Source organism: Xiphias gladius, chromosome 12, assembly GCF_016859285.1.
Source record: "Xiphias gladius isolate SHS-SW01 ecotype Sanya breed wild chromosome 12, ASM1685928v1, whole genome shotgun sequence".
NCBI classification, from domain to species: domain Eukaryota; kingdom Metazoa; phylum Chordata; class Actinopteri; order Istiophoriformes; family Xiphiidae; genus Xiphias; species Xiphias gladius.
The window spans coordinates 12920399-12944518 of record NC_053411.1 but is presented as its reverse complement, the minus strand read 5'-3'; the positions used below and the strand labels follow the sequence as shown (position 1 = coordinate 12944518).

General features: G+C 41.9%; 1 protein-coding gene across 2 annotated transcripts; it reads left to right on the top strand.

Annotated features, from left to right (window-relative positions):
• The first annotated feature begins 216 nt into the window (after positions 1–216).
• Positions 217–23721, top strand: acin1b (apoptotic chromatin condensation inducer 1b). Of its 2 annotated transcripts, none has more exons than XM_040140519.1 (17): positions 217–417; positions 2318–2383; positions 2484–2595; positions 3090–3163; positions 3479–4873; positions 5264–5346; positions 11212–11332; positions 16244–16289; positions 17665–17801; positions 18268–18414; positions 18601–18772; positions 18965–19110; positions 20055–20162; positions 20606–20713; positions 21786–22170; positions 22533–22630; positions 22764–23721. In XM_040140519.1, the coding sequence occupies exons 1-17, from the start codon at positions 283–285 to the stop codon at positions 23082–23084; spliced, it is 3654 nt and encodes a 1217-aa protein (XP_039996453.1). In that variant the 5' UTR covers positions 217–282; the 3' UTR covers positions 23085–23721. The 2 variants fall into 2 exon arrangements, with proteins under 2 accessions (XP_039996453.1, XP_039996455.1); XM_040140521.1 differs by having other exon boundaries at positions 218–417; positions 3482–4873.
• Positions 23722–24120: the final 399 nt, after the last annotated feature.

The following is a 24120-nucleotide window of genomic DNA, read 5'->3' as shown; positions in this document are numbered from 1 at the left end:
TATATATTGTCTGCATGACATTTCTATTCGCCGTGCCGGAAACAATGGTGAATTTTATACTCCGGAGACCGCACTTATCCAGAGACTAGTAAAACTTATAATAAAGTCATTCTAGGTGGATAGAGTCGTCTCGAACTTTGAATCAAGTTTGACAAATAAGTGTGTCGAGGGTGCTGTTACGTGACTCGGACAAACCGATCTTATCCGGAAACTGCCGAGCTGTGACGCCGAAAGCCAGCCGTAGCGACGCTTGTTGGAGTTTAGACAAGCCGAGGGAGCAAAATGGCGGACGACGATATTACGCTTGATGGAAAACCTCTACAATCGCTCCGAGTTGCGGATTTGAAAGCCGCTCTGGAGCAAAGAAACCTCCCAAAAAGCGGGCAGAAAAACACACTCATTAAGCGACTGAAAGGGGTAAGTTTTCTCCCATGTTACGGGCGCCTGTGTCGAGTCTGGCTAAGTTCAGCAGGAGGAGAGAGAGATGGTGGTGGTGGTGGTGGTGGGAGGGGGGGGGTTAACATTAGAGGCCGTAACGGTGTGTGTGCTCGGAAGCGGGAATACGTAAATCGCCTTGGACGCGTCGTTACACATAAACAACAGGTTTTGTTTTAGGTTATTTGTAAGAAACTGCCTACCAACCGAGTTCCTGCGTAATTGGTAACTACTCGTACTGCATCGTGTTGCTCACAGTTGAACTGTGCACCTGTCAAGTCGAGGCCTAAGCTGTGTGTAAGCAAGCGGGCAGCCGCACATAGTGTACAGTACATGACCGTGCCCGCGCTTTGTGTGTGCGCGTGTGCTCGCGCGTGTGTGTGTGTGTATTGGATTTACGGGGGCGCGCCTTGCGATGTAAACACCATTTTCCGAGCTTCACCAACGAGTAACTTACGCAATTTTGTTTTAAGTAAAACAATTTTTTTTTTTCTTTTTTTTTAAAGTCAAGACTGTTGTTTTGCACAAGACCTTCAGCCCATAAACAACCAAAGGTTTCAGTGCTGTAGCGAGGATTTTAGAAATACTGAGGTCATGGGTCTTAAGTCCCCCTGCAACAAAAAAATGTTACCAGACACTTGAAATAAAGACTTTTTCTTGTTTTTGTTTTCATCTATAAACGTTTTATTTACTCAAGTATTACATTTTATTTCCCAAAATTGAGGTGTAAGTGCTGCTTCAAAGACCTCTCCACGCTGCCATAACTAAAGTTCTGCTGGGGAAATAATGACTCATTGTTTTTTATTGTTTTTTATTTATTGGCCTAAAAGTAGTCAAATGTAGTTTTGAGTCAAAAATGTACTGAAATTATTGTTAGTGGATTGTGAAAACCGTAAACATGGGGAGAGTGAGGGGACCAGCATGCAATAAAGGTTGAGGGCTAGATTTGAACCAGGGATTTTGTAATTACAGGGTATACATCTTAATCACTAGGTTGGGCCAGGGTACAACTGAACCAAGCTTTCAATAGTGTGGAAATTAGGGCACAAAGGTGGCTCATTACACAGAGGACCCACATGCTATTTGCTATTACTCTACATAAAGAGTTATAATAATATTTGATAAAAATTGTGCAAAGTTTTAGTCAGGATTTTTACTAAGTAATTTAAATTTGAGTGTAGATTACCCTTTCAATCTGATTAATAGCAAAATATCTGATCATTTACACAGAATGAGTCTGTTTCATGGGAATTATCTACAAAATGTATGTGTATGAAAATTGTCAACGTTCATTTATTTTTTTATATGAAGTATTTCATAATTTTTTTTCTTCAGTGCTGTTGTAAAATATGTGCTAGGATTTTTGTAAAAAAAAAAACAACAAAAAAAAAAACAATGCAAAGATGGTTGGCATTACAAACATATTGTTTGTATTCCCAAAAGTTGTAGAAACACTGGTTGAGAAGATGACCATTATCTTGCCTGGTTTTACAGGCATGTTTAGTATCAATTTAGTGAAATATATTTTGTGTTTGAGCTAAAATGTTATGTAAAAATTTTGAATTTGCATTTATTGTTGGAGGGATGCTCCATCCACCTCAAAATTTATGCAGTAACTGTGTCTTAGGCATTAAGATGTTGACCAGAACATCAAAGTCCCCAGCGTGAGTCCAGCAGGGGAACTTTGTTGCAGCTCGCTCCCTTGTTTCCTGTCATCTTTCTACTGTCTGTAATAAAAAGGCATAAGAATGGGCACGAGATACTGAAGTAGCCTGTAAAGAAAAGTTATAGTATCTTGTTTGCATTTGTTTCCGTATCTTTAGTAGACGTTATGTAGTATAATTTTTCATTTTAAATAACTTCCCTTACTCATTCCCGGCAGGCTCTGATGTTGGAAAACCTACAGAAGTCATCCTCCTCACACAGTGGGCTGCAGCCCAACTCTCAGGTAGAAACAGCTGTTTAAACACGGGTTAGTTTGTCAGTTCTTTGACAGCATATGTGATGTCACTTCTGAGTGTTGTTTTTTGTACTTTTCTATGTCATAGATAGGGGAGGAGATGTGCCAGAACAGCTTCATAAAACAGTACCTGGCCAAGCAGCAGGAACTCCTTCGCCAGAGACTTGAGAGAGAGGCGCAGCAAGAGGAAGAGGCCGATGGTATAACATGGCACACACAGTCACAAATCAGACAGTAAACAGTCTCTGATACATGAACAATGTATGTATAAATGAATGAGCTCATAAATAGATTACAACTAGCTCCCATATTGGATTATTATGTTTTTGGAAGAATCACACATTACAGAAGAAATATTTATAATAAAAAAAAATGTTGTTCCCTTGTCATGTACAAATAACTCCATATGACACAGATGTAGTCATATTACCCAACCCATACTGACATACATCACAGTGAAAAATGACTAAGGTTTTTTATAAAAATAAAAACCTGCCAGCTCAAATGATGTTGGACATCGAAGAACAACCTATACCTGAGATGCTGTTGAAGGAGACCTAAGAGAAATTGATCTATCTCTTTTTGATGGATTGTAAAGTTGCCCTTGTTTTGGATCCAGTGGGTGTGTGTCATGAGTTTTAATCCTCACTTTTGTGGTGACCCTTCACCCCTGCCCTGTGTCCCTCACTGACAGAAAGCCCAGCAGTGCCAGAGGAGGATGAAGAGCACTCAGAAGACAACGACAGCTCTTCCTACGTCTCTGACAAGGTTAGTAATGTCCACACACTGAATAATCAGATGAGCAAAACTAAGGATTTATCCCACCAAATAGCACACACTAAGCTGCTACACAATTATTTGATAATGCTGTGAAAAATCTTTTTTTCCCTCTGTGTCTCTCAATATACTACTTCTCACGCGAAATAGCTGCTTCTTTTTACATTACACGATTTGTTTTTGAAAAGTTTTGGTGTATAAACTGTGTTTCAGTCGTTTTATTTGAGGTGGAACGATCATGACATTTTAAAATAAAATTTCTATTTTTGGAAATGCCACAAAATGTATGTCATTATTTGTGCCCAGCAGCATTGCCCCTTACCCTCCCAGCCTCCACTCACCAAAGCAGAGGAGAAAGGTGGAGGAGCTTCAGTGGTGGGTCATGGGAAGATGGCATACAGCCCTGACATGGGCCCCGGCCCTACCCCCCACTGCCAGGAGTCCCCTGAGACTCCAGGAGCTAGGATGCAGCGAGCCATAGGACATAAGGAGCCACAAGCCCCGTCTCCTCCCCGCGCTGTAGCCTCCCTGTCAGTGCGCGTCCTGGGTAAGCCTGACCGCCAGGGGCTGCCCCCTGCTGTGCCCCGAGCCCAGGAGAAGGAGGGGACCGCACCAAGTGAACCAGGATCAGCTCATCCTGTCCTCCACCTTAGCCGATCTGCTGGGGCATCAGCAGGAGGTAACGTACGTGAGGATAGTGACGAAGATGACGGTGATGATGAGAGTGAGGATGATGACGATTGGGGACCTGGTCCTGGTACGGCACGAAGGGGCAGCAGAGTCCCTCCCCAGCCACAGCAGATACCCCCCAGTGTCCCATCGGCAGGTGCAAGATCCAAACGCAAACTTCAACCTCCGCAGCACATACCACCACCACAGGTACACCACACTCCCATGCAGCTGCGCCATCCCACGCCTCCTCCCTCTCCACCCCCCAACCTGTTCCCCCTCCCTGATACTCCCAAGCAAAGCCCACCAGACCCAGATGACCAGGAGGGAGAAGGTTCTGAGCCGGCACGGGGCCCAAGGGTGGCATCCTTCCCACCTCCCACCATGCAGAGGCAAAACTCTGACTCAAGCTCTCGCTCCAGCAGTCCTGAGCCCCCTGTGAAGTGCAGGCCAGGACCCCTTTCTCTGCTTGTACATAAGATGGAGTCAGAGGGAGCTCTCTGTGCAGTGGAGCCTATCTCATCTGCGGAAATGTCAGGAGATACAGCAAACTCCACCGCTGGGTCATCCAGTGAATCTCCGCTGCAAAGATTGGAGAGAAAGAGGCAACAAAAGAACAGAGAGATGGAGGAAGAGAAGCAGTTAAAGGAGGAGAAGGAGAGGGAGCGACAGCAGGAGCAGGAGAGAAAGAAGAAATGCATGGAAGAGGAGAATAAAGAAGAGAGAAGACAACTGGAAAAGAAGGAGAAACGGTGTCAGAAAGAGAAGCAAGAAAAAGAGAGAAAACATCAGGAAGAGGAAACCGCAAAAGACAGAAAACGCCAGGATGAGGAGAAGAGAAGAGAGGTGAAATTGCTAAAGGAGGAGCAGGACAAGAGACAGCAGAGAGCCAACAAAGACAGGGTGGTTGTGATTGAGGCACAAGATTCAGGTTCCTCATCAGATTCTGACTCCAAATCAGACTCCTCTTCACGCTCATCACAATCTTCCTCCGCCTCCAGGGATAAATCCTGCCCTGCCAGGAAGCTAAAGGTCAGTGATCCAACTGTTGCAGATGTCAGTCATTCACTAGCGCATTGAGAAATGTTTGTAAGGTATAGTATTTAAGAGTCCTTCAGTGTATGTGTTTCTGGTGGGGTTTTTTTTTGCCATGCTAGTGATCATCCACTCGGGTGTTTGATCATGTGTTTTATCATGTGGAAGTCGTTTTGATCCCAAATAATTGCAGAAGATTGGTTAATATTCCCAATTGTTTTTCTTTTTCTTTCTCTTTCTTTCTCTTCACATCATTTCAGCCTTCTGGTGTTTTCTTTTAAAGAAAACTTGCCTCTCATAGCTTATATTGACATGCATTTAAAGCTAAATCTCTTCGGGCATATTGCTATTTGCCTTTCATTGTTTTTACTTTGAATAATTTCACAGAAGGTAGACCAAGGACAAGAGGCAGAAGAGGAGAAAAAGACTAACCTGAGTAAAGGGGCGGAGAAACGATACCTTTCAAAAAGGTCAGTAACCATCATTCAAATTCTGACAACCTTAATAACAAGCATAAGCAAGTCTTCATATTATTTCTGGATGGAGTTGAAAAGTTACACCAGCACAGCAGACCATCATTCTTAATTTTCATCCTGTATGCACCACCTTCTTACTGTCTCTATCACCTTTTTTTTTCTCCCTGTGTGCACTGTGTATGCTGTTGAATAATGTGATCCATACATTTCTCTAGTTACTCCCTGTAATACTTTGCAACACCAATATGTGTTTCAAATTTAGTGTTTTTAATTAATGTCAGCCTTTTGAATTTGAACAGGCTTTACCAACAAATCTGTGGTTTGCTGGACAAAATGGAACTAACATTTCATTATGAGTCTTAATGCTTTTAAAAGTTGGAATCACCTATATAGAACTTAAATCATTGGTACTGGTCACTGAGAGATACCCTCCATAGTGCCAAACTGTATTTCTGATTCACCTTTCTGGATATCTCAGCTTACTGACTTTGGTGTCGGGGGTGATTATACATCACATTTCAGGCTTAACCTTCTCAGCGAAGCTGATAAGTTAAACAGTGATGGTATCACAAAATGACACTTAAGCCTTCTTGCTATGTTATTGGTGACATTCAGGTGTGTTTTTCAGTATCGGAGTATGTCTTCGCCTCTGCATGAAAATATTTAGAAAAACATGTGGACCAAATCCAAAGATTTTTGGGGACATTTTTGCTGATGATTACATGTTCTAGCTATGTACTCTCCTGAATGCTTTGCTTATATTAACTTTGGGCCTCAGAGGAAACAGCAAAAGCAACATGTATTTTAAATGCAATAGATTACTATGGTAGTAAAGAATCTAACAACAAATTTTGATGTGGCATATCAACTAATGTAAGCTAATACAGAACAAGGTTTTTGTCATGTGATTATCATTAGATGAAAGTCATGGTCTAATCACATCAATGTTATATTTACTCTTACAACAGAAAGGAGACTGTGTCTGCACTGAAGTTTAATAAACTGGCCCTTATCTTGGTTTGTACTAATATTAGTTTCTGTTAAACTTTGTCCTTTTACTTAATATATTTGTGCTTTTGAAAACTCATGACTTATGTCATTGGCTACGGCCTGGACAAAATTGATTTGTCACGTAAATGGTTGCAATGATTTTCCATTGTGTATCATTTGTCAGCATGGACGGGCTTAGGAAATGTCTGTTCCAATTAAAAACCTTGGTCACTAAGCTGACTGTATGCCTCCAGGATGTTTTTAAACCCCAATCGGTTGGAAACGCACCCCTGCGCTTTCTCTGTTATTACTCCCAATTATAGCAGGATGTATTTCTTGTCAGGCGTTCAGTGCGGCAGCCCCGCAACCGGCGTGACTGCTACTGCTTTTCTCATGAGAGAGGAAAAGGCCCTTTTCCGCGTTCCTTCGTTGCCTTTCCCTTTAGTCTTTTTGGCGTAATTTGCCTTTGTTGCTGGTAGCAGATAACCTCCCGGTAACATTTTGGGATGCGCCACGTTTCAGAGTCTAAAAGAGCTTTTATTTTGGAATTCCTTGACCGGAAGATATTTTTTTTTCAACTCTGGTAGACTTGACACAGGTCTCGCTAGCCAACATGGCCGTCATGCATGCATTGCATCCCTGATACCGACGCAGTGTACGGGTAATCGGCAGTAGAAACAACCGCGACCGGATTTTTTCTATTTTGCGTACGCGATCTCAAGCCACGCCTGACCGGAGTAAGCGACAGAGTGTTGTGTGTGTGTGTGTGGTTTTTTTTTTTTTTTTAATCCCCGGGGGTTTCCTTTCAAGGCCGGCCATAATGCTGTCCGAAGGCAACAAAAACGGGTAAGAGTGAGCCAGAGGGCGACCCAGGGCTTCATCTTGCTGGTTGTTCTTTTACACCACTTAACCAGTAAGCAACGGGGATACATTAGCTTAGCCGGTCTCAGCCTGTCGTTTCTTACCGTGAGACTGGCTGTACATTACGCAGCTGGTTAGCTAGCAGCTCCTTGCTGCCTGTGAAATTGCATGCCATTAGTTCACATTGGCCTGGTTATGAGCGTGTTACATGTTCGCCCATGTGAGGAGGACCGGGGGTGGGGACGTCGTGAGAGTCTTTTGTTGGGTGAAGGAGCAGGGAAGGTTTTTTTTTTTTTTTGGGGGGGGGGTCTCCTTTCTTTGATCAGTGCCTGAAATAGCTTTTCAATGAAGGAACGTATTGATGAATAAATAATAGCTCAGATTTCATAGTGTGACGGGGAGTAGCATGTGCACAGTAATTCCCCTCCTTTCTCATGACCTCAACATTGCCTGTCATACCGGACAGCGAAAAGATAAGGGTTTTTTTTCCCTTATTTCAGAATATACCTTTTCTTATTTCGAAATGCGAACATCGCCACTTTGTTGTTCATTCATGGTCATACTGTACTGCATCTTGTCTGAGCCACGGAGGACTATATTTGTATTTTTGGATTTGTGTGGCTGTAGCTGTTAGTGATCGCACTGTTGTCAAGGGAGATCATTAAAGCAGACATCTGTTAGCCGTACAGTCAGTGTGAATGGGCCCTTATGGTGTGATATAATTCTCCCAGCTGGCATCAGAACTCACACTCTTGTTCCCGGGGAGCTGAGTACATGTCTGATTTGATAAGTGACAGTGTGGTCTCCCTTTTTATGAGTCTGGTTTGTTGATTAGGTTGCATTTTAAGTAATTCTGTTCAGCTACGATGAACGAGAATAGTGCCTCAGCTAAGTAATGCATTTATTCTATGGTAAATTTTACAGATATTGATATTATTCCTCAGGTTGAAATTGCACTTAAACTTGCTTCCTCATTCTAGCCTATTCATATGAATACAAAGCTGTTTGAAATGTAGAAGAAGGGGCTTCAAGGCTGTTATTTGAGAAGATAAAGCCAAGCATCACGCAGACATACAGTAAATCACTCATTGTTTTGTTTTTTGTTTTTTTCAGTGATCATTACATCACCTTGGCATGGCCTTTCCTCCTCCTCCTGATCCTAAGGGGTTGTATTTCTAGTCGACATCTGTCTCCCTTTATAGCCTGCGCAGGTGTGCCTCTGGCCTTGCCAAAGAGCCACATGCACATCCACACCTAGGGCAAACGAGGAGAATTGGTGTTGCGTGGAGGAGGGGAAAACGCTGTCCTCCTGCGTACACTTCTGCCAGTGACTAATCTCTAGAGAAGGAGGTTGAAAGGGCTCTCCTAACACTCCGGGTAGATTTCAGTAGTTCAGAGACTAACATTACAGGCCCTCGTCTTAAAGAAAGTTTGCCAGTGGCAGTTTTACATATTGAGAAAGAGAAAAGCTGAGCTTTGGCTGTCTGAGTTGGCAGTGTGCCTAATAGTTTGCAAGCTAGAAATAATTTTACAATTTCTCTAAGTCTGAAAAGGAGGTGGATGGAACTTTTATTGTCTAAGTCCAAAACAACAGTACATCACCGGGTTGAAGAAGTGACTTTGATATCTTTTGGTTAATGATGTTTAAACCAGAAATGACTTTCCCAGGGCCACCTACCACATTTATCTTGGAGGTCAGTGCTAGAGCTGCAACTAAAAGTAAACCAACAGAAAATTAATTTGCAACAATTTTGGTAATGGATTAATCACTAAAGTCAAATCTCAACACCTTGCTCCAGATTCTCAAATGTAAGAATTTGCTGCTTTACCTCATTTTAAAATATAAAGTGAATAGTTTTGGGTTTTGTACTAATGAACAGACAAAAAAAGACATTTGAGGATGTTACCTTGGGCTTAATGAAATTGTAATGGGCACTTTTCGCTGTTTTGTAATGTTTCATAAACTGAACGATTAAGTGATTAATTGAGAAAATAATAGGTAGATTAATTGATAGTGAAAATAATTGTTAACTGCAGTCCTAGTCGGTGCATTGTCTGGGTGTTAAACAGAACATCTGTTATTTACAGGTCATTACGTGTTCTACTGAATTGGTTGCTTTTACAATAACTGATGAAAAAAATTACAACTAGAGACAAAACATGTTGCAGCAATTTACTTTTGGCACTGGAATTCAATATCACTACTAAACAATTCTTTGTTTGATACTTTTCAGCAATGAAGTGTATTTAAATGTATTATTTACTTCAATTTACTGTTGGATGCAATGCAAAGAGCCATGTAACCAATCAAACAGTAGAGGGGAATATGCACTATGAGGGAGAGGAGGATGCTAGAGGATGTGATCCTCCCACCTACAGGGTGCTGCCGCTGTGCCTATGTCGTCACATGGAGGCAGCGGAGGAGGCTTTTGATAGTGCTGGCAGGGGAAATGAAGGGAATAGCTAAAATTATAATAATGACATCTGCTTGGTTTTGCTCTGTTGTAGATAACAGTGGTAAAATAAAACATGAAGAAGGTTTGGCTGTGTAAGGTCTGACTCATAGTGACCGCATAGCATGGCTTTCATTGGCTCAGTTAGAGTTTTTTCTATAATAACCCAGCATGGGTCAGATGAAGACCACACACATCGAGTCATCTCCGTGTGTCCTGGACGATGAGTTAGTTTGAGGTGTGTTTGTGACCCTGGGTGTCAGTTAGCTGGTGAGTTATTTATAGCAGGAGTGACCCAGATCACTGGCCTCCAGCACCCTTCCTCTGACTCTTCCAGTGTTTTCCTCTGTCTTGTCCTACACATCGTTTTGTCACCTCAAACGTCAACCCTCAAATTGTCCAGTCTCAAGAGCTGAGCTTGAACGCAGTCTTGCACGTTTGTCTGGATTGTCTTCCATTAGAGCTGCAACTAATGGTTATTATCTTTTCTCAATAACCTGCTGATTTTTTTTTTTTTTTTTTTTGAATAATCAACTAATTGTTTGATCTATAAAGCTTCAGATAATAGTGAAAAATGCTGATTACATGTCCTAAAGCTCCAGGTGATGTCATTAAATTGCTTGTTTTTTTGAAGATAATCCTTTTATTGTCACATAAGACAAAGAAGCAGCAAATCCTCAGATTTGAGAAGCTATAATTTGGTAATGTTTGCTTGAAAAATGAATTCATTTCACATTTACATTCCTGTTGGTCAAGTAATGGACTAATTGTTCCAGCTCTGTCTTCAATATTTGAAGTAGTGAAACGTGCAAATTCATCTGTCAGGATCAACATGAAGAATTTTTTTCACTTGCCCAGCCAGACCAGTTTGTCTGATTTTGACTCATGCTTAGTGTATTTTCATTGATCCAGCATCCATAACTGAAGATAATCACTTTATTTTCATTAACATAAGGTTATGCAATACCAAATAACATTGAAGTGTAGGATAAACAAGTTTTAGATTTTGTTGTGTATAAATTAAAACCCAAACAAAAGGTTGAAAACAGTTCCGATACTGTTATTTCTTTTATGCAGTTCATCCTCCTGCCAACACAACAATTACACCCACTCTGAGGTTGGCAGGTATCGACATCATACGCATACGGTCATGCTATGCCTTGTCAGCATAGTGACTCAGTTTATGAATTTGGTCATTATCAGTCCCATTTAAAAATAAGAGGGATTGAAATGTCAAAAATATGTATCACCTACAAATGGCAACAAGTGTCCGATATTGGGTTTTAGTTTTTAGTTTAAGGAAATCATTGTCTCACTGGTAAAAGGGAGATTATTTTACCCTGTGGTTCATAATGTGAAATGTCAGCTGCCACAACACGCAGCATTGGAGATGAATTTGGAAAAAGTAACACAGGGGAAGGCAAAAATAACAAGCTTATCAGCAGGTGAGAATTGGTAAGACCAGGCACTCTTACCAATGAATCGCCTGTTCCAAGTCAGAATGGCAGTGACCCCAAGCTTCACTCCTCACCCCAACTGTCTCTTTCTCCTGTAGAGAGGTGTCGGAGCCCAGCGCAGCTGCCGTGACAGAGGCGGAACCAGACTCGGAGAGTTCCATGGCCCAGCAGCCAGCCTCCGGGGCTGAGCCGGAGAACAGCGAGAACCGCCTGGAGGAGGTAAGGTCACTGAAAGGGTGGGGTCTTTGCTCTGTCTCCCACTAACCTACATCCTCATTCACATACCAGCATGTGGAGTTGGCAGCTGAAGTTTAGAGGGTCACTCAAAACCAACACAACTCCAATGTTTTATCAGCCATTAATGCCGTTGGCACCTGTTTGGATTTTATCCATTCAATTCTGACTCTGTGTCCAGTTTCTACATCCTTTTAACCTCTTAAATGCTCAACAGATTACTCAATTAGATGTTTGTACAATTGATCATTGGTGAACAAACAGCGGTTGAGTTGGAGTTGGGTTCTGAAGTAAATAGGAATGAACTAATCCTTTCATCTGTGTTTAATACAACTAATACTTCATAACTAGCTCATTCACATAGATGATCTCTCACACACGTCCATTGTCTGGCTGGGCCTTGTAGAGGGGTGTTTAGTGCTGAATACTGCTAGAATGCGAGTAGGGATGTTAACAATGTGTTAAATTAGACAACCATGCTGCAAAGAGTGCATGCTCCTCATATCACTGTTCTTGTATGTATGTTATGGAGGTAGTGAGAGGAAGTGAAAACATTAAACCTCAGGGCCCTGACACACCAAGTCAGTTATCGATTACAGTTTATTGTCTGTGGTCGACTATGGCTCTTACTTGTCATGGTGTATCTGGCAGTATTGGAACTACTCAGCTCCCTCTGACAGCAGATCAATTGTGTGTGTGTTTGTCTTTTCACTGTGTTTGGAATAAGAAAACAGACTAGTGACTAGTTTTTTTCCCCTCATGCAGGCATGCACGTCAGTCACCATCCGTCAGCTATCATCTTTGCACTGTACTGAAGTGAAATTTTTTAAAAGCAATTGCCCAGTGTGCCTTTGTAAGCGCAAGTTCTTGCGCATGGTGTGTCACGGTCTTAAGAGTCATTGTATAACACCAGAGTATTTCACTTTATGCTATCAGATACAGTTTCCGTTCTTTAAATGGAAAAAAAACAACCTAGTTACACCATCGATCATTTTGTTAGATCTCAGTATGAAGCTTTTGTCAGATAAAGCCTTCACAACTCCTGCTGTTGAAACCAGGTGAAGAGAAGCATAAGGGGCTCACAAGCATACATTACATTGCACGTTCTTATCTAGAGTACCTTAATTACGTTTACTGGTCAACTTCTATGCTATTGAAGTTATTATCAGCATGTGTCTTTTTTACTTTCTCTCTGTGTGTGTGTGTGTGTGTGTGTGTGTGTGTGTGTGTGTGTGTGTGTGTGTGTGTGTGTGTGTGTGTGTGTGTGTGTGTGTGAGAGTGTGTGAGAGAGAGTGTGAGAGAGTGTGAGTGAGAGAGAGATTTTCATTTCCCCCTTGGGTTTGTATGAGTAATGGACCCTGACAGTGTGTGTAGAGATGCATCAGGGCTTGTTTCTTCTGTTTCTTTCACCCTGTTTTCATTCTCCCTGCTATCTTGCTGCCTCCTTTCACACTGCCTCTCTTACTTTTATTCACTGTCTCTCTTCCCCTCTTTGTCCCCTTACTTTCCATCTTTCGCCTTTGTATCCCATCATGAACACTTCTCTCTCACTATATATATTTATGGTGTGATTGCTGTTTAAAACCCCATTGATTGCTTTGTTATGAAGGTGCCCATGCCTCTTCCATTGCCCCTAATGGTACCTGCTGCGTACTACTACTACCACCACCAACACCAACACCAACACCTCCTCCACTCCTCCTCCTACTCCTCCTACAACTCCTGTCCCGCTATGCCCAAGCGCGTCGCTGGTACCTGAATTAGGCCCAGAGTCTGCAACCACATGGCACTGAGTTAAACCTGAGCCCGAGAGGCCTCCCTTATAGCCCTCCAGTGATGCGCTGAGCCAGCAGGAACTGGATCGTGCATCACAACACCACCGACAGCAGTGGCAGCCATGGTAACTGCAGCAGCACACAGTTGTTATGGTAACCCAGCCTCAGGGGTTGGAAGCCTGCTCGCTGATCTGAACTGGACTGGACTGTACTGCACTGTGTGGTGGTGATGAATGATGGGGTGAGGGTAGGGGAGTGTGTTTAATGCTCTGTATTGCCTCCCCCCTCTCCCATCTGCCATTTTGAAGATACGCACAGTCTTCAAGTGTTGTCTTCCAACATCGATTCGTCTGTCCTCCAAAAGCCCGATGCAAACTCTACAGCTCTCCAGTTTCATTTGAACCTCTACCTCCAATCCCACACTGCCCTCTGCTTGTGCGGTGGAGTAATGACTTTGGATTGAGAACTGCTGTAATAACCCATACAGTAACCAGATCATTCATATGATCACACTCCAGTGGAGCAACTAAAAATAATCTGCTTGGAGGAGATGTTTGTGGGACTTTTTATGGAAAACTTGTTATGTGGATAACAAATGTGTCTGTGGATGTGATATGACATTATGGACCTTGACACATTCTCAAACATCTGGAACACTGTTATTGGTTGAGCTTGTAGGGTTAACAGTCATTCTCTGCCCTGACAAGCTAACCGGACCTTAAAAGGGACTTTAATTATTCAGCTGTGCAAGTAAAATCCTCCACTTTTGACTGTGCATGTAAATTCACTCACACATGCATGATGTGATCATCATAAGGGAACTGTAGCAGAGACTTTCAAAGGACATAATACCAGGCACAAGTAATCTGACACGAATTATGCAATGTGGCTTTTTGTGGGTGCACGGTGACACTGATTATCCACACCTGGGCCAAGAGAGCTGGATATGTCAACAAATCCTTGCCTCTCCTTCCTCTGCAGCCATACTGTCAGTGAGTGACTCAGTGGATTTTTCACCATGAAATCAAGATATTCTGCCGGTGCTGAGGAGTTGGCAGATGGACAACTGCAGTTGCTGCTGTTATTTATTTATAAATCCATCTCTCCACTACACCCACAACCTGGCCCTTGCTTCTCAAATGACTTCATGTGAGCGTGAGGCATTCATGCCAGCGATGCCATAAACCCTCTCCTCTTGACTACTTCCATGGATTGTAATTTAACAAAGCCACATGCTCCTGGATTGTTTTTCCGCCTTTGGTCCCATTAAGAGAGATGAGACAGACCTTCATCTTGTGCTGTCAACTTGCAAAACAAACTCAGCTTTGTGGCTATCGAAAAACCCATGAACTTCTAAAAAGAGGAACTCAAATCTCTTGGACAACAAAAGAACACAGGACAACCTGTTATCGTTTTGACATTTCAGATACACCCAAGTGTCAGAAAGACTTTCAGGACTGGTATATTGGATAACATGGACACCTTTGATAATTAAAGACAATAAATTCAAGCCAATGGATTTGTTCTACTCATCAGATGTACCTCACAGATCATGGATTCTAACAAAGTAGACATCACCCTGACACTTGTCAGAATCCATCACAAGACAATTTGAAACTCCTGGCTTCTCAAAAGACTGAAACGTGACCAAGAAAAGTTCTCCCCAGCCCCATTCAAGAAAAAAAGTCCAATCCAGTGATAAGTTCCTGCCTGGTGGCCTATCTGCACACTCATATCGAGCCCCGCCCTCACTCCTCTGCCTTCTCTGATTGGATCCTTGTTGCCTAGATACAGTACACACTGTGGTGCGGTTGGGCCATAGTCGAGCCAGTAAGGAATCAGGTGTCAAATGGTACCAGGAAGTGACTTGTCATTATTCCTCTATTTAAAATGTCTAAACATTTAAATGATTAAATCTTTTTTGTTTTTTAGTTTTTTTTTTCTTTCTTCCTGATCTTTTTTGTAAATAAGAGGAGTAAATTACTTTTTTCTTTGTAATTTAGTACAAATTTTTGAATTGTCGTGTGTACTGCAGTTTTAATTTGATATTTTCACACCAAGCTGAGAATGCTCATCATGCATTTGAACACACTGTGGATCTACAGTTGTCTGTTGTTAAATGCGGTAAATCTTCAAGGTGAATTTCAACTGCAGTATCTCAATAGTCCTGCTTGACAGGTCTATGAGTCTTCAAGACACAGTTCTCCACCTCTGCTTCACAGAACTCATCAGCATACTCATTAGCATAGTTGGTTCTGAAATGTACATAATATTTATCACTGGTGGGCTTAGTATGATTTTTAATATATATGCATTATTTAAAGGTAATTATTAGCCCTAATTTGGTGTTTCGCTCTGAATGTTGATTAGGCTTTTTTTTTATTTTTATAAATATTTAAAAAATTAAAAGTCAAGAGAAACCTCTTAAAATGCATCTCTGGATAGAGTTAGATTACAGAAGGACCAGTAAGATTGTCAAAAAGCATGAAGTAATTGGGGCTATAATACTTGCTGGTTTTAGGGGCAAAAAAAAAATCAGATATATGCACTCCAGAAAGGGGTTAAAATCAGTAACCAGCACGGTAATATTGAGATCACCCCACCTCCTCTAGAGAAAATAAATCCAGTCAATCTCGGAAAGTGACAGAATCAACTGAAAAACACTGACAGACACTCTAATAGTCTTCTTTTCCCTTCTATTCTCAAAATATTCCTAGACACCATCTTGTAATATCATACCATATTAAGATATGATCCAGTTTGAGTTTAACACAGGCCTACTCATGTCCTAATGCACATCATGTACTCACTTTGTCCTTAGAGCCTACCTTACACACAGACGAAGAGCAGAGTAATGATTTAACCCCGTGTCTTTGAGCAGAGGTGGAAAGCGGAAATGTGTCTGTAGTCTCTCTGTATCGACCAAAGAACCCTCTTATTAATGTGGTACAACTGGAGCCTCCAGACCTATGTTACTTTAACCCCCCGCACCCCGTCCTCCACTTTTCCTGTCTCACCTCCTCTCTGTTGATGCCTGTTTGGGTCTGGACTCTTGGTTCTCATCTTGCCCCGCACCCCTGGGGTTTCTGTATGTTCTCTTTCTGTCTCTCTCTCCTTCCAGAGCACGACTCCTAAGGCTTTTGCTGCTCGCAAGATATCCTTGACCAGTGAGTATACCACTTACATGTTTTCCCGACTCCTGGATCTCTCATCCTACATGAGGACTTGGGAAAGAAACGAAAATGAAAAATACCCCGCCGTTAGTATTTTAAACCTTGTGCGGAATACATTTTTCAGCTGTAAGTTAGTGTTTATGATTCAAGCATTGGGAACATGAGAACATCTCACTGTCATGCTGATTATGTAGGCATTCAGTTTAGAGCCACAGTGCTGTAATTCTGCATGACTACCAAAAGTAAAGTTGCTTTATTTCTTAATTTATTGAAAAATAATTTGAATAACAGAGTTTATAAGTATTAATTTTTGAAAGATGTCTGTCTGTCACAAGCTCAAATATAAAAATTTCAAATTTGATGGAAAAATCCCAATTTTGAAAGTGATCACATTGTAGGAAAGATCCACGGGGGGGTGATTCTTTATTTTATTTTTTTTTTCCGAGTGACATTTTTTACACAATTTGTTCAGTGCATAAGCCAAATCAACAAAAGTAAATTTTGTGCAGTAAAGTCTTCTTAGGGAGAAATACATTACGTGTTGTTTGCTGTAATGCATGACATACTTTATGACACTTGTTTATTTCTGCCAGTTTTGATATATTATTAAAATTATTAATTGGACTCTCAGAGTAGCAGTAACAGCAGTAAATTAGACAGTAGGCTCGTCTGACGGTGGCAGATACATAAATTAACACTTTTCATGGTTGTTAAAGCTGATAGAAAAAAACTAAATTACGCCAGTGTTATCCTTTCACATCCAAGTGCTCTTGTAGCATAGTGTTGTAGAAACACTTGATTCCAAAGTGATATTTAAACAAACACTTCACTGTAAATAATGTGCTGTTCGGTCAGTAACAAATTGATGATCACCAAGGTACAGTATTTCCTACTATTTCAATATGCTGCTGCAAGGACCCTGTTAATGCTTGTGGCCTCAGGCCCATTGCCCTTTATACAAGTACACTATTTATCTGCTGCATGGTTCCTAGTATTTCTCACTGCATTTTGTAATCTCCATAAGCTCTGTGTGGCAAAAGTATTCAACACAAAGAATTGTGCACAGAAAATTGACAATTAGATTAGAATAGTTATCAATGAAAAGCACAGCAGACAGGTTTGTTAAAATATCGCTGAAATGATTTAATGTCTCTTAATGTAAACTTAAATTATATTTAATATTAATTTAAATATAAAGTTATTTCTGAGTCTGTGGTCGACTATTTAAAGTTATTTCTGCTTGTAGGCTATGTGCTTCCAGTGACTTGTCACTGAAGTTTTGTTCAGCAAAGAGTAAACCCTCCATCTTGGAGTGTATTTTCTCTCCTCTCAGTGATAAACTACCTTTTTCTTTTTGACTCCTCTGCAGGCGGTAAGACCACCACAGATGGAGGAGCAGGAGAACCTGAGATGGGAACTGCAGCAGGGAGGAAGAGGCGGTGGGGCTCCAGCACAGCAGTCACTGCTAAGAAACCATCGATCAGCATCACCACCGACTCACTGAAGGTACTGACACAGCACATCAGATTTGGGGAAAATGTGAAAAATATATTTGATGTCTCAATTTATTTTATCTGTGGCAGTATTTTTTGATCAGAGCTGATATTTTGTGCTGTAGGCCAATATTTAACTCATCACTTCCATATCACATATCAGATCAAACTTTGTGAAATGACAAGGACTCAGTTCCTCAAAAAAACTCAGAATTTCCATCCTGCAAAACAATCTTAACATGAACTGTTTGTTGGCTCTGTAAAATAGATTTTTTTTTTTTTTCAACCAATTAGAGAACCTTTGAGAATTATTAAAACATTTTTGTTAGCTTTATGATTTTTGTGATAGCATCCTGAAATCCCTATAAGTTCCACCCAGACTTGTATTGATGTCTTGAGACTCAATGGTGAACTGTGATCAGTTTCCTCAACTTTTCTCTTCCTCCAATCTTTTTGTTGTCTGTGTCTCTGTCCTTCAGTCTTTGATCCCAGACATCAAAGTAAACCCGGAGGCAGTGGTAGAGCTTCACCCAGAGGAGCTGCAACTATCTGGAGACGAGGAGAACCTGGACACCAGCCGTGGTGACCAGGACAAAGGACTCAAGATCCGACGCACCGTCACACAGGTAAGGAAAGGCTGAAAACCTTTTTAATTCCAGTGAAGACAACGAGAACGTTGTTTTTCATACCAACGCTAACAGAAGTACTAAAGCTGAGGTCCCCGTTTTGACATCTACCATTACATATCCATTTTGACTTATGTGTAATTTGAAGAACATCCGATCTTTTAACATGCTGTTTTTCCTCCCCAGGTTGTCCCAGGTGACAGTCAGGAAAATGGCCAGACAAATGAAGAGGAAGAGGTGGAGAAAACAGAGAGAGAAAAACAACGCAGGACTTCCAGAGACAAAAGGAAGGACAGTCTCTCTGAGGAAGCCTTGGAAACACAGACATCTGTCAAGCTTGACGGAGAGGCAAAGAAAGGTAAACTACCTCACTGAAAAGTTTGTGGGTTTTTAATTGCTGTAGATTGTTGGGTTCCAGTCTCTTTGCTGCTTCTGTCCCACCTCATCCCTCAGGGAGTATTTCACCTTCCCCTCTCTTCTTGATTACACACATTCCTGTTTTTTACCTGTCCCACTCACTCTACTCACCTCTTCCTCATCCTTCCCTCAGTTACCCCCAGCGACAGTCTGGTGCGTCGCTCCATCAGTCAGCAGAAGTCTGGCGTGTCCGTCACCATAGACGACCCCGTCCGCACAACTAGGCAGCCATCGCCACCGCGTGGCAAAGTCTCAAATATCATCCATGTGACCAACCTGGTGGGTTTGTTTGACTCAGTACATTACAGTAAAAGACTCAGAGAGAGCCGAGTGAAAAAATGTTGTTCTTTTTCCAAGTCTGTGAAATGTGTGTTGTGTTTGAACCATTCTGGCAACTCAAAATTATTTCACAAAAAAAGATCCTGTTATATTTTTGTTTTTTGGCCGCGTTGGAGCCTTGAACTTTCCCCACGAACTAAAATTACGCAGGGAAAAATGGTCGTACAGAAAAATCTGCATTTCCAAATACACTATACACGTTTTTCATGAAAGAGGCATACTGTGTTCATGCCAGTGGAAACCACATCACCATCATACCCATAATTAGAGTCAGGAACACTTACCCAGGTATTACGGCTGTAGTCAAGCATCACCTTAAGTTGGGGGCAACGTGCATGACTAAACAGACTATGACAAGACAAGACATTACACATTTAATGACTAGCATTTGCAGATTTTTTTGTTTTGTTTTTTTTTTTAAACTTGGGCCATAGAAGCAAGACTTAAAGATACACATGAATCAAAGACTACAAGATTTCTAATGCCACCCAGCCTCACTAATCTCTGAGAAACAGGATGTCTGATACTACGGTGATACAGAATGCAAACAAACAAGGCTGAGAGACTAAAGCTATGGTGTGAGACTGTGATGCTCATCACCACTGTGTTTAACAGGAACCAAAACGGATTGGCAGATTGGATGGATGTAAAATATAGAAACAACTTTGCTATTTTATCTTTAGCGAAAACAGGTGAAGTCTGACCCGAGGGTGGCTCCAGAGGAAAGACCATGTTGTTACCTAAATTAAAAGGGCTTATCGCTGAACTGTGATCAATTTAGGACGTGTCTCTGTTTGATTTACTGTAGCATCAGTCTATATAATAAGCACAAATGAAAATCTGTCTCAAAATAAACTGACTGGTTGTCTTTTCCTATCCCAAAGGTACGACCCTTCACTCTGGGCCAGCTGAAAGAGCTGCTGAACCGGACAGGCACCGTGGTGGAAGAGGGGTTCTGGATCGACAAGATTAAGAGTCACTGCTATGTCACAGTGAGTAAAAATAAATGAACTGTTTTACATTGTATTGGGAATTTATTCATGCATGATTCACCTGCCAGAACTAGCCTATTTGAAGCATATTGTCCTTTTATCAAATGCTGAACTATTTTTAATGATTTGTGTTTGGTGATGTAAGGGTTTTAGACCTGGCTCAGTGTGGGGGGAGTATTGTGGGAGGTGGACTTCCAATAGAACTAGTTTACTGCTATTCTCCCGGAGAATAGCATCGGAAATACATACTGTATATTAAACAACTTGATAATAAGTACTGTGTGTTTTTGCAGGAAGACATGTTTTGGTTCATACGTTGATAAAAGCAGTTGTGTGATTATAGTCACTTCACCTCACAAACTATCACCTCTGTGTTCTTGCAACAGTCTAATCAAAGGATTTTTCAGTCTGATAGCCTTTTTCCTCTCCTCCTGTCCACGTAGTACGCTACGACGGAGGAGGCAGTCGCCACCAGAACTGCCATCCACGGGGTCAAATGGCCCCCCAGCAATCCCAAAGTCCTCAGCGTCGACTTCTGTGAGCAGGATGAGGTAATGAACGCCTTAAATGCCAAAATAAACTAATCGCATAGCTGTCAACACAGACTTAATGGAACATGAATTCGATTACAGTAGATGGTGGGGAGCATATTCCAGGCTTGATCTGATTTTCATTATTTTACAGTATAAAATTAATCATTTCCTCTGCCACTTTCAGGAAAGGACTTTATGGTTATGGCTAAAATTATATTCTATGTAACTGATTTAAAGTTTTTAGTCTCGGTTACTTGAAGAACAAAATAATTTTACTACACTGGTGACATACTAAAATCCTGGTTATTTTGAACCGGACAAGTAGGATTATAAAATAACAAAATCCAATAATGGTTACTTCAAAACTCAATCCATGCCCTTGAAGAGGAAAAACACTTTTATTGTAACAAAAAAAGTACATAAAATAGTAAAGGTTGATGTTATATAGCTGAAAGTGTGTGTAGTGTCTTCTTTTCCACTGCTCCACAGATTTTAGAGAAAAATCAGCTTTTAGGGAGGTTGTCATCTTAAAGTGCTTTAAAAAATTCCCCCAAGCAGCCCCAGGCGATTAATCACTTCTGTGCAGTAAAGCATGCAGTGTGTCAAATACTAGGCAGCTATTGCTATCCCAAGTAAAGGGTACGAGGAAAAAAATTTTTTACAGGTTTATTTTTGGAGCCATTTTAGATGAGCATGCACACAATGTACTGTGAGATCTCTAGGATTCTTTTAAAGATGTGGGCAGTGTCAAGTCATCCACCAGGTTTGCTTTCTATTTTAAACAAGGAACGTAGCCCCTTTTTATTTCAGTCCATTATCTATGCATCATACTTGAAGCAGATTTTACCAGTTTTCTACACCCAGCAGTCAGATTTAACTGTGTATGATTTCTTTGTTGTCAGTTAATAATCACTTCAATTTAAAAGTAGCGATTTGCATTTCTGATGAGACATCAAGCCTAAATGATAGCTGTCTTGCATCAGATGTTCTATGCATATGTTTCTAAATTCACACATTTAATGTTCTCTACACAATCAAACTTAAACATCCCTGTCATTTATCTCTGTATTTCTGTCCTTTTTTTCCGTAGCTGGACTTTCACAAAGGTGTCCTGAAGCCAGGCAAGGAGGAGGAACCTGTTGCCCAACCAGGTGGTCCAGGTGGTCCTCAGAACAGGCTGCTCCCGCTGATGCCTGAGCGAGACAGGGATAGAGAAAGGGACCGGGACAGGGAACGCGAACGAGATCGGGAACGGGAACGGGACCGAGGAATGGGAGGAGTGCGGGACCTGTGGGCAGAGCGAGAGAGAGAGATGGAGCGCCGGGAGCGGACCCGTGGTGAACGGGAATGGGACCGTGACAAGGTCCGGGAATTTGCAAGACCAGGAGAGGACGGACGACGATCCCGATCCAGAGATAGGGAGCGGAGGAGGAGGGAGAGGGCAAAGAGCAAGGAAAGGAAGACGGATAAGAAAGGTAGGAGAACAAGGAGAAAAATGTCAGAAGAAATGACAAAATAAAGCATGCTGGTGGAATAGTCCCTCATACAAAATGCATAGTAATAATTCAAAACTTCATTAATCCCCATAGGGAAATTGTGTTTTGCTTCCATTTGCTTCTGCCTCAAAGTCAACCCATACCACAGCACGCTTTCCAGCTTGGAAATAATCGATTAATCAACAAATAGATTAACTTTTGCAGCTCTAGCCACACAGACTGACACTAGCCAACAGTGATACAACAGCCTCTTTAGTCTTCATCAGTGGTCGTTACTCTGTAATGATGTGATTTCTACTTTATAACAGAACATTCACCCATTTCTGTTTTCTCACTAACAGAGAAGGGAGATGAGCCTCCAGCCAAACTTCTAGATGACCTGTTCCTCAAGACCAAAGCGGCTCCATGTATATACTGGCTTCCCCTCACTGAGGAGCAGGTTAGTCCTACACACTTAGACGTATTTCAGTCAAGAACTCGGTGTCTAATAAAAATGAGTGGTCTGAGAGTCTTGCGTTTTGGTTGAGATTTCACTTGTACCGCGTTACTTGACCATGCTTTGCATCCACCAGGCAGTGCAGAGGCTTTTGGACCGCACAGAGCGGCAAAAGGAGCGCGAGCGAAGGCGCAAGGAACAGCAGGAGGAGGAGGAAAAGAAGCGGGAAGAAGAGAAGAAAGAGAGGCTGAAGGGTCGGGAGAAGGACGGCGCCCTAACGGTGAGCGGCGGAGCAGCTGGGCGAGGGGCCGACGGAGACAGAGAGAGGGAGCGTGGCCGAGACAGAGAAGGGGACAAGAAGAGGGACAGCGGTCACCGGCCCAGACGCCCCTCGGCAAGCGCTGGCAGTGGAAGGCGGTCTCGTAGCCGTAGCAACCCCAGGGACAGACGCCGCTGAGGGCTGAGCAGCTGCAGGGAAAGCTGAAGAGAGAGGGAAGCAGTGTAGCAGAGGACACAGCAGACAGAAAGTCTTGGGAGGGAGAGTTTCCTCTTGAAGCATTTCTCTGTCCTCAAATTCAGGACTTGTGTCTACTCCTCACTACCTGCCCCGCTGTGCTTTAATTCGTCCACTTTGACGCCAGCGTTGTCTTCCACACACTTCTGCCATTTCCCCACCTCCTTAATGTCAATTCACACAGAAAATGTTGATTACATGTTTGGTTTATAGTAAAATAACAGATCATCTAGCTCCACTCCCCAGTCTTTTCTCCTTCTGTCTTTCAGAAGCAAAATTCAGTCCTCCCCCTGCCCATATAGAGCAGCGTTCCTCCTCGTCTCCGTGTAGTGTTGTTAATTATCCTCCGTTGAAGAAAAGAAGCAGGGAGGGCGGTGGTTTTTTTGGCTCGCCTCAGCATTTTGTCCCACTGAGGTTTGGGAGCCCGCCTCTTTATTTTAGTTCTGCGGGTGCAGTTCCTTCCTCCTGAGAGCCCTGTAATAAAACCAGTCCGAAATAGATCCCTGACTTTCAAATATTTTCTAGGATCAGTTTAGTGCTCCACTCTTCGGCACTACATTTTTTTTTTTTTTTTTTTTTTTATACATGAATAGATTTAACGGCCATCTTTGTCACCGTGAGGAAAGTTGTTTTGTTTTGTTGACGTTTTATGGATCATGTTTATTTTTTTTTTGCCTTGGAGGTTTGTGTGTTACAGCAGGTGATGTTTGTGTGAGCGATAACCTTCATCTCCCACAAATATACAACTGGTACTAAAGTCTCTACACTGTAACCTAGAAAATTGCGATAGGAACACACGATATATTTTGTGGTGATGCGGGAGACATGCAAATGCCCAAATTTGTCTTTGGTGGATGATTTACAAGGGGGATAAGAAATTCTAGTCGAGCGGAAATTTATTCTGTAACAATTACTCGAAGCTGACCTTCCCTGCACTGAAGTCTCAATTTGGAAATCCCTCCTATGACCCTTCAGTCAT

Coding starts and splice junctions, on each gene's coding strand:
- acin1b (XM_040140519.1), top strand. CDS start 283: ATGGCGGACGACGATATTACGCTTGATGGAAAACCTCTACAATCGCTC. Junction 3,164..3,478: donor CTTCCTACGTCTCTGACAAG/GTTAGTAATGTC, acceptor ATTTGTGCCCAG/CAGCATTGCCCCTTACCCTC. Junction 18,415..18,600: donor TCCGACGCACCGTCACACAG/GTAAGGAAAGGC, acceptor TTTCCTCCCCAG/GTTGTCCCAGGTGACAGTCA.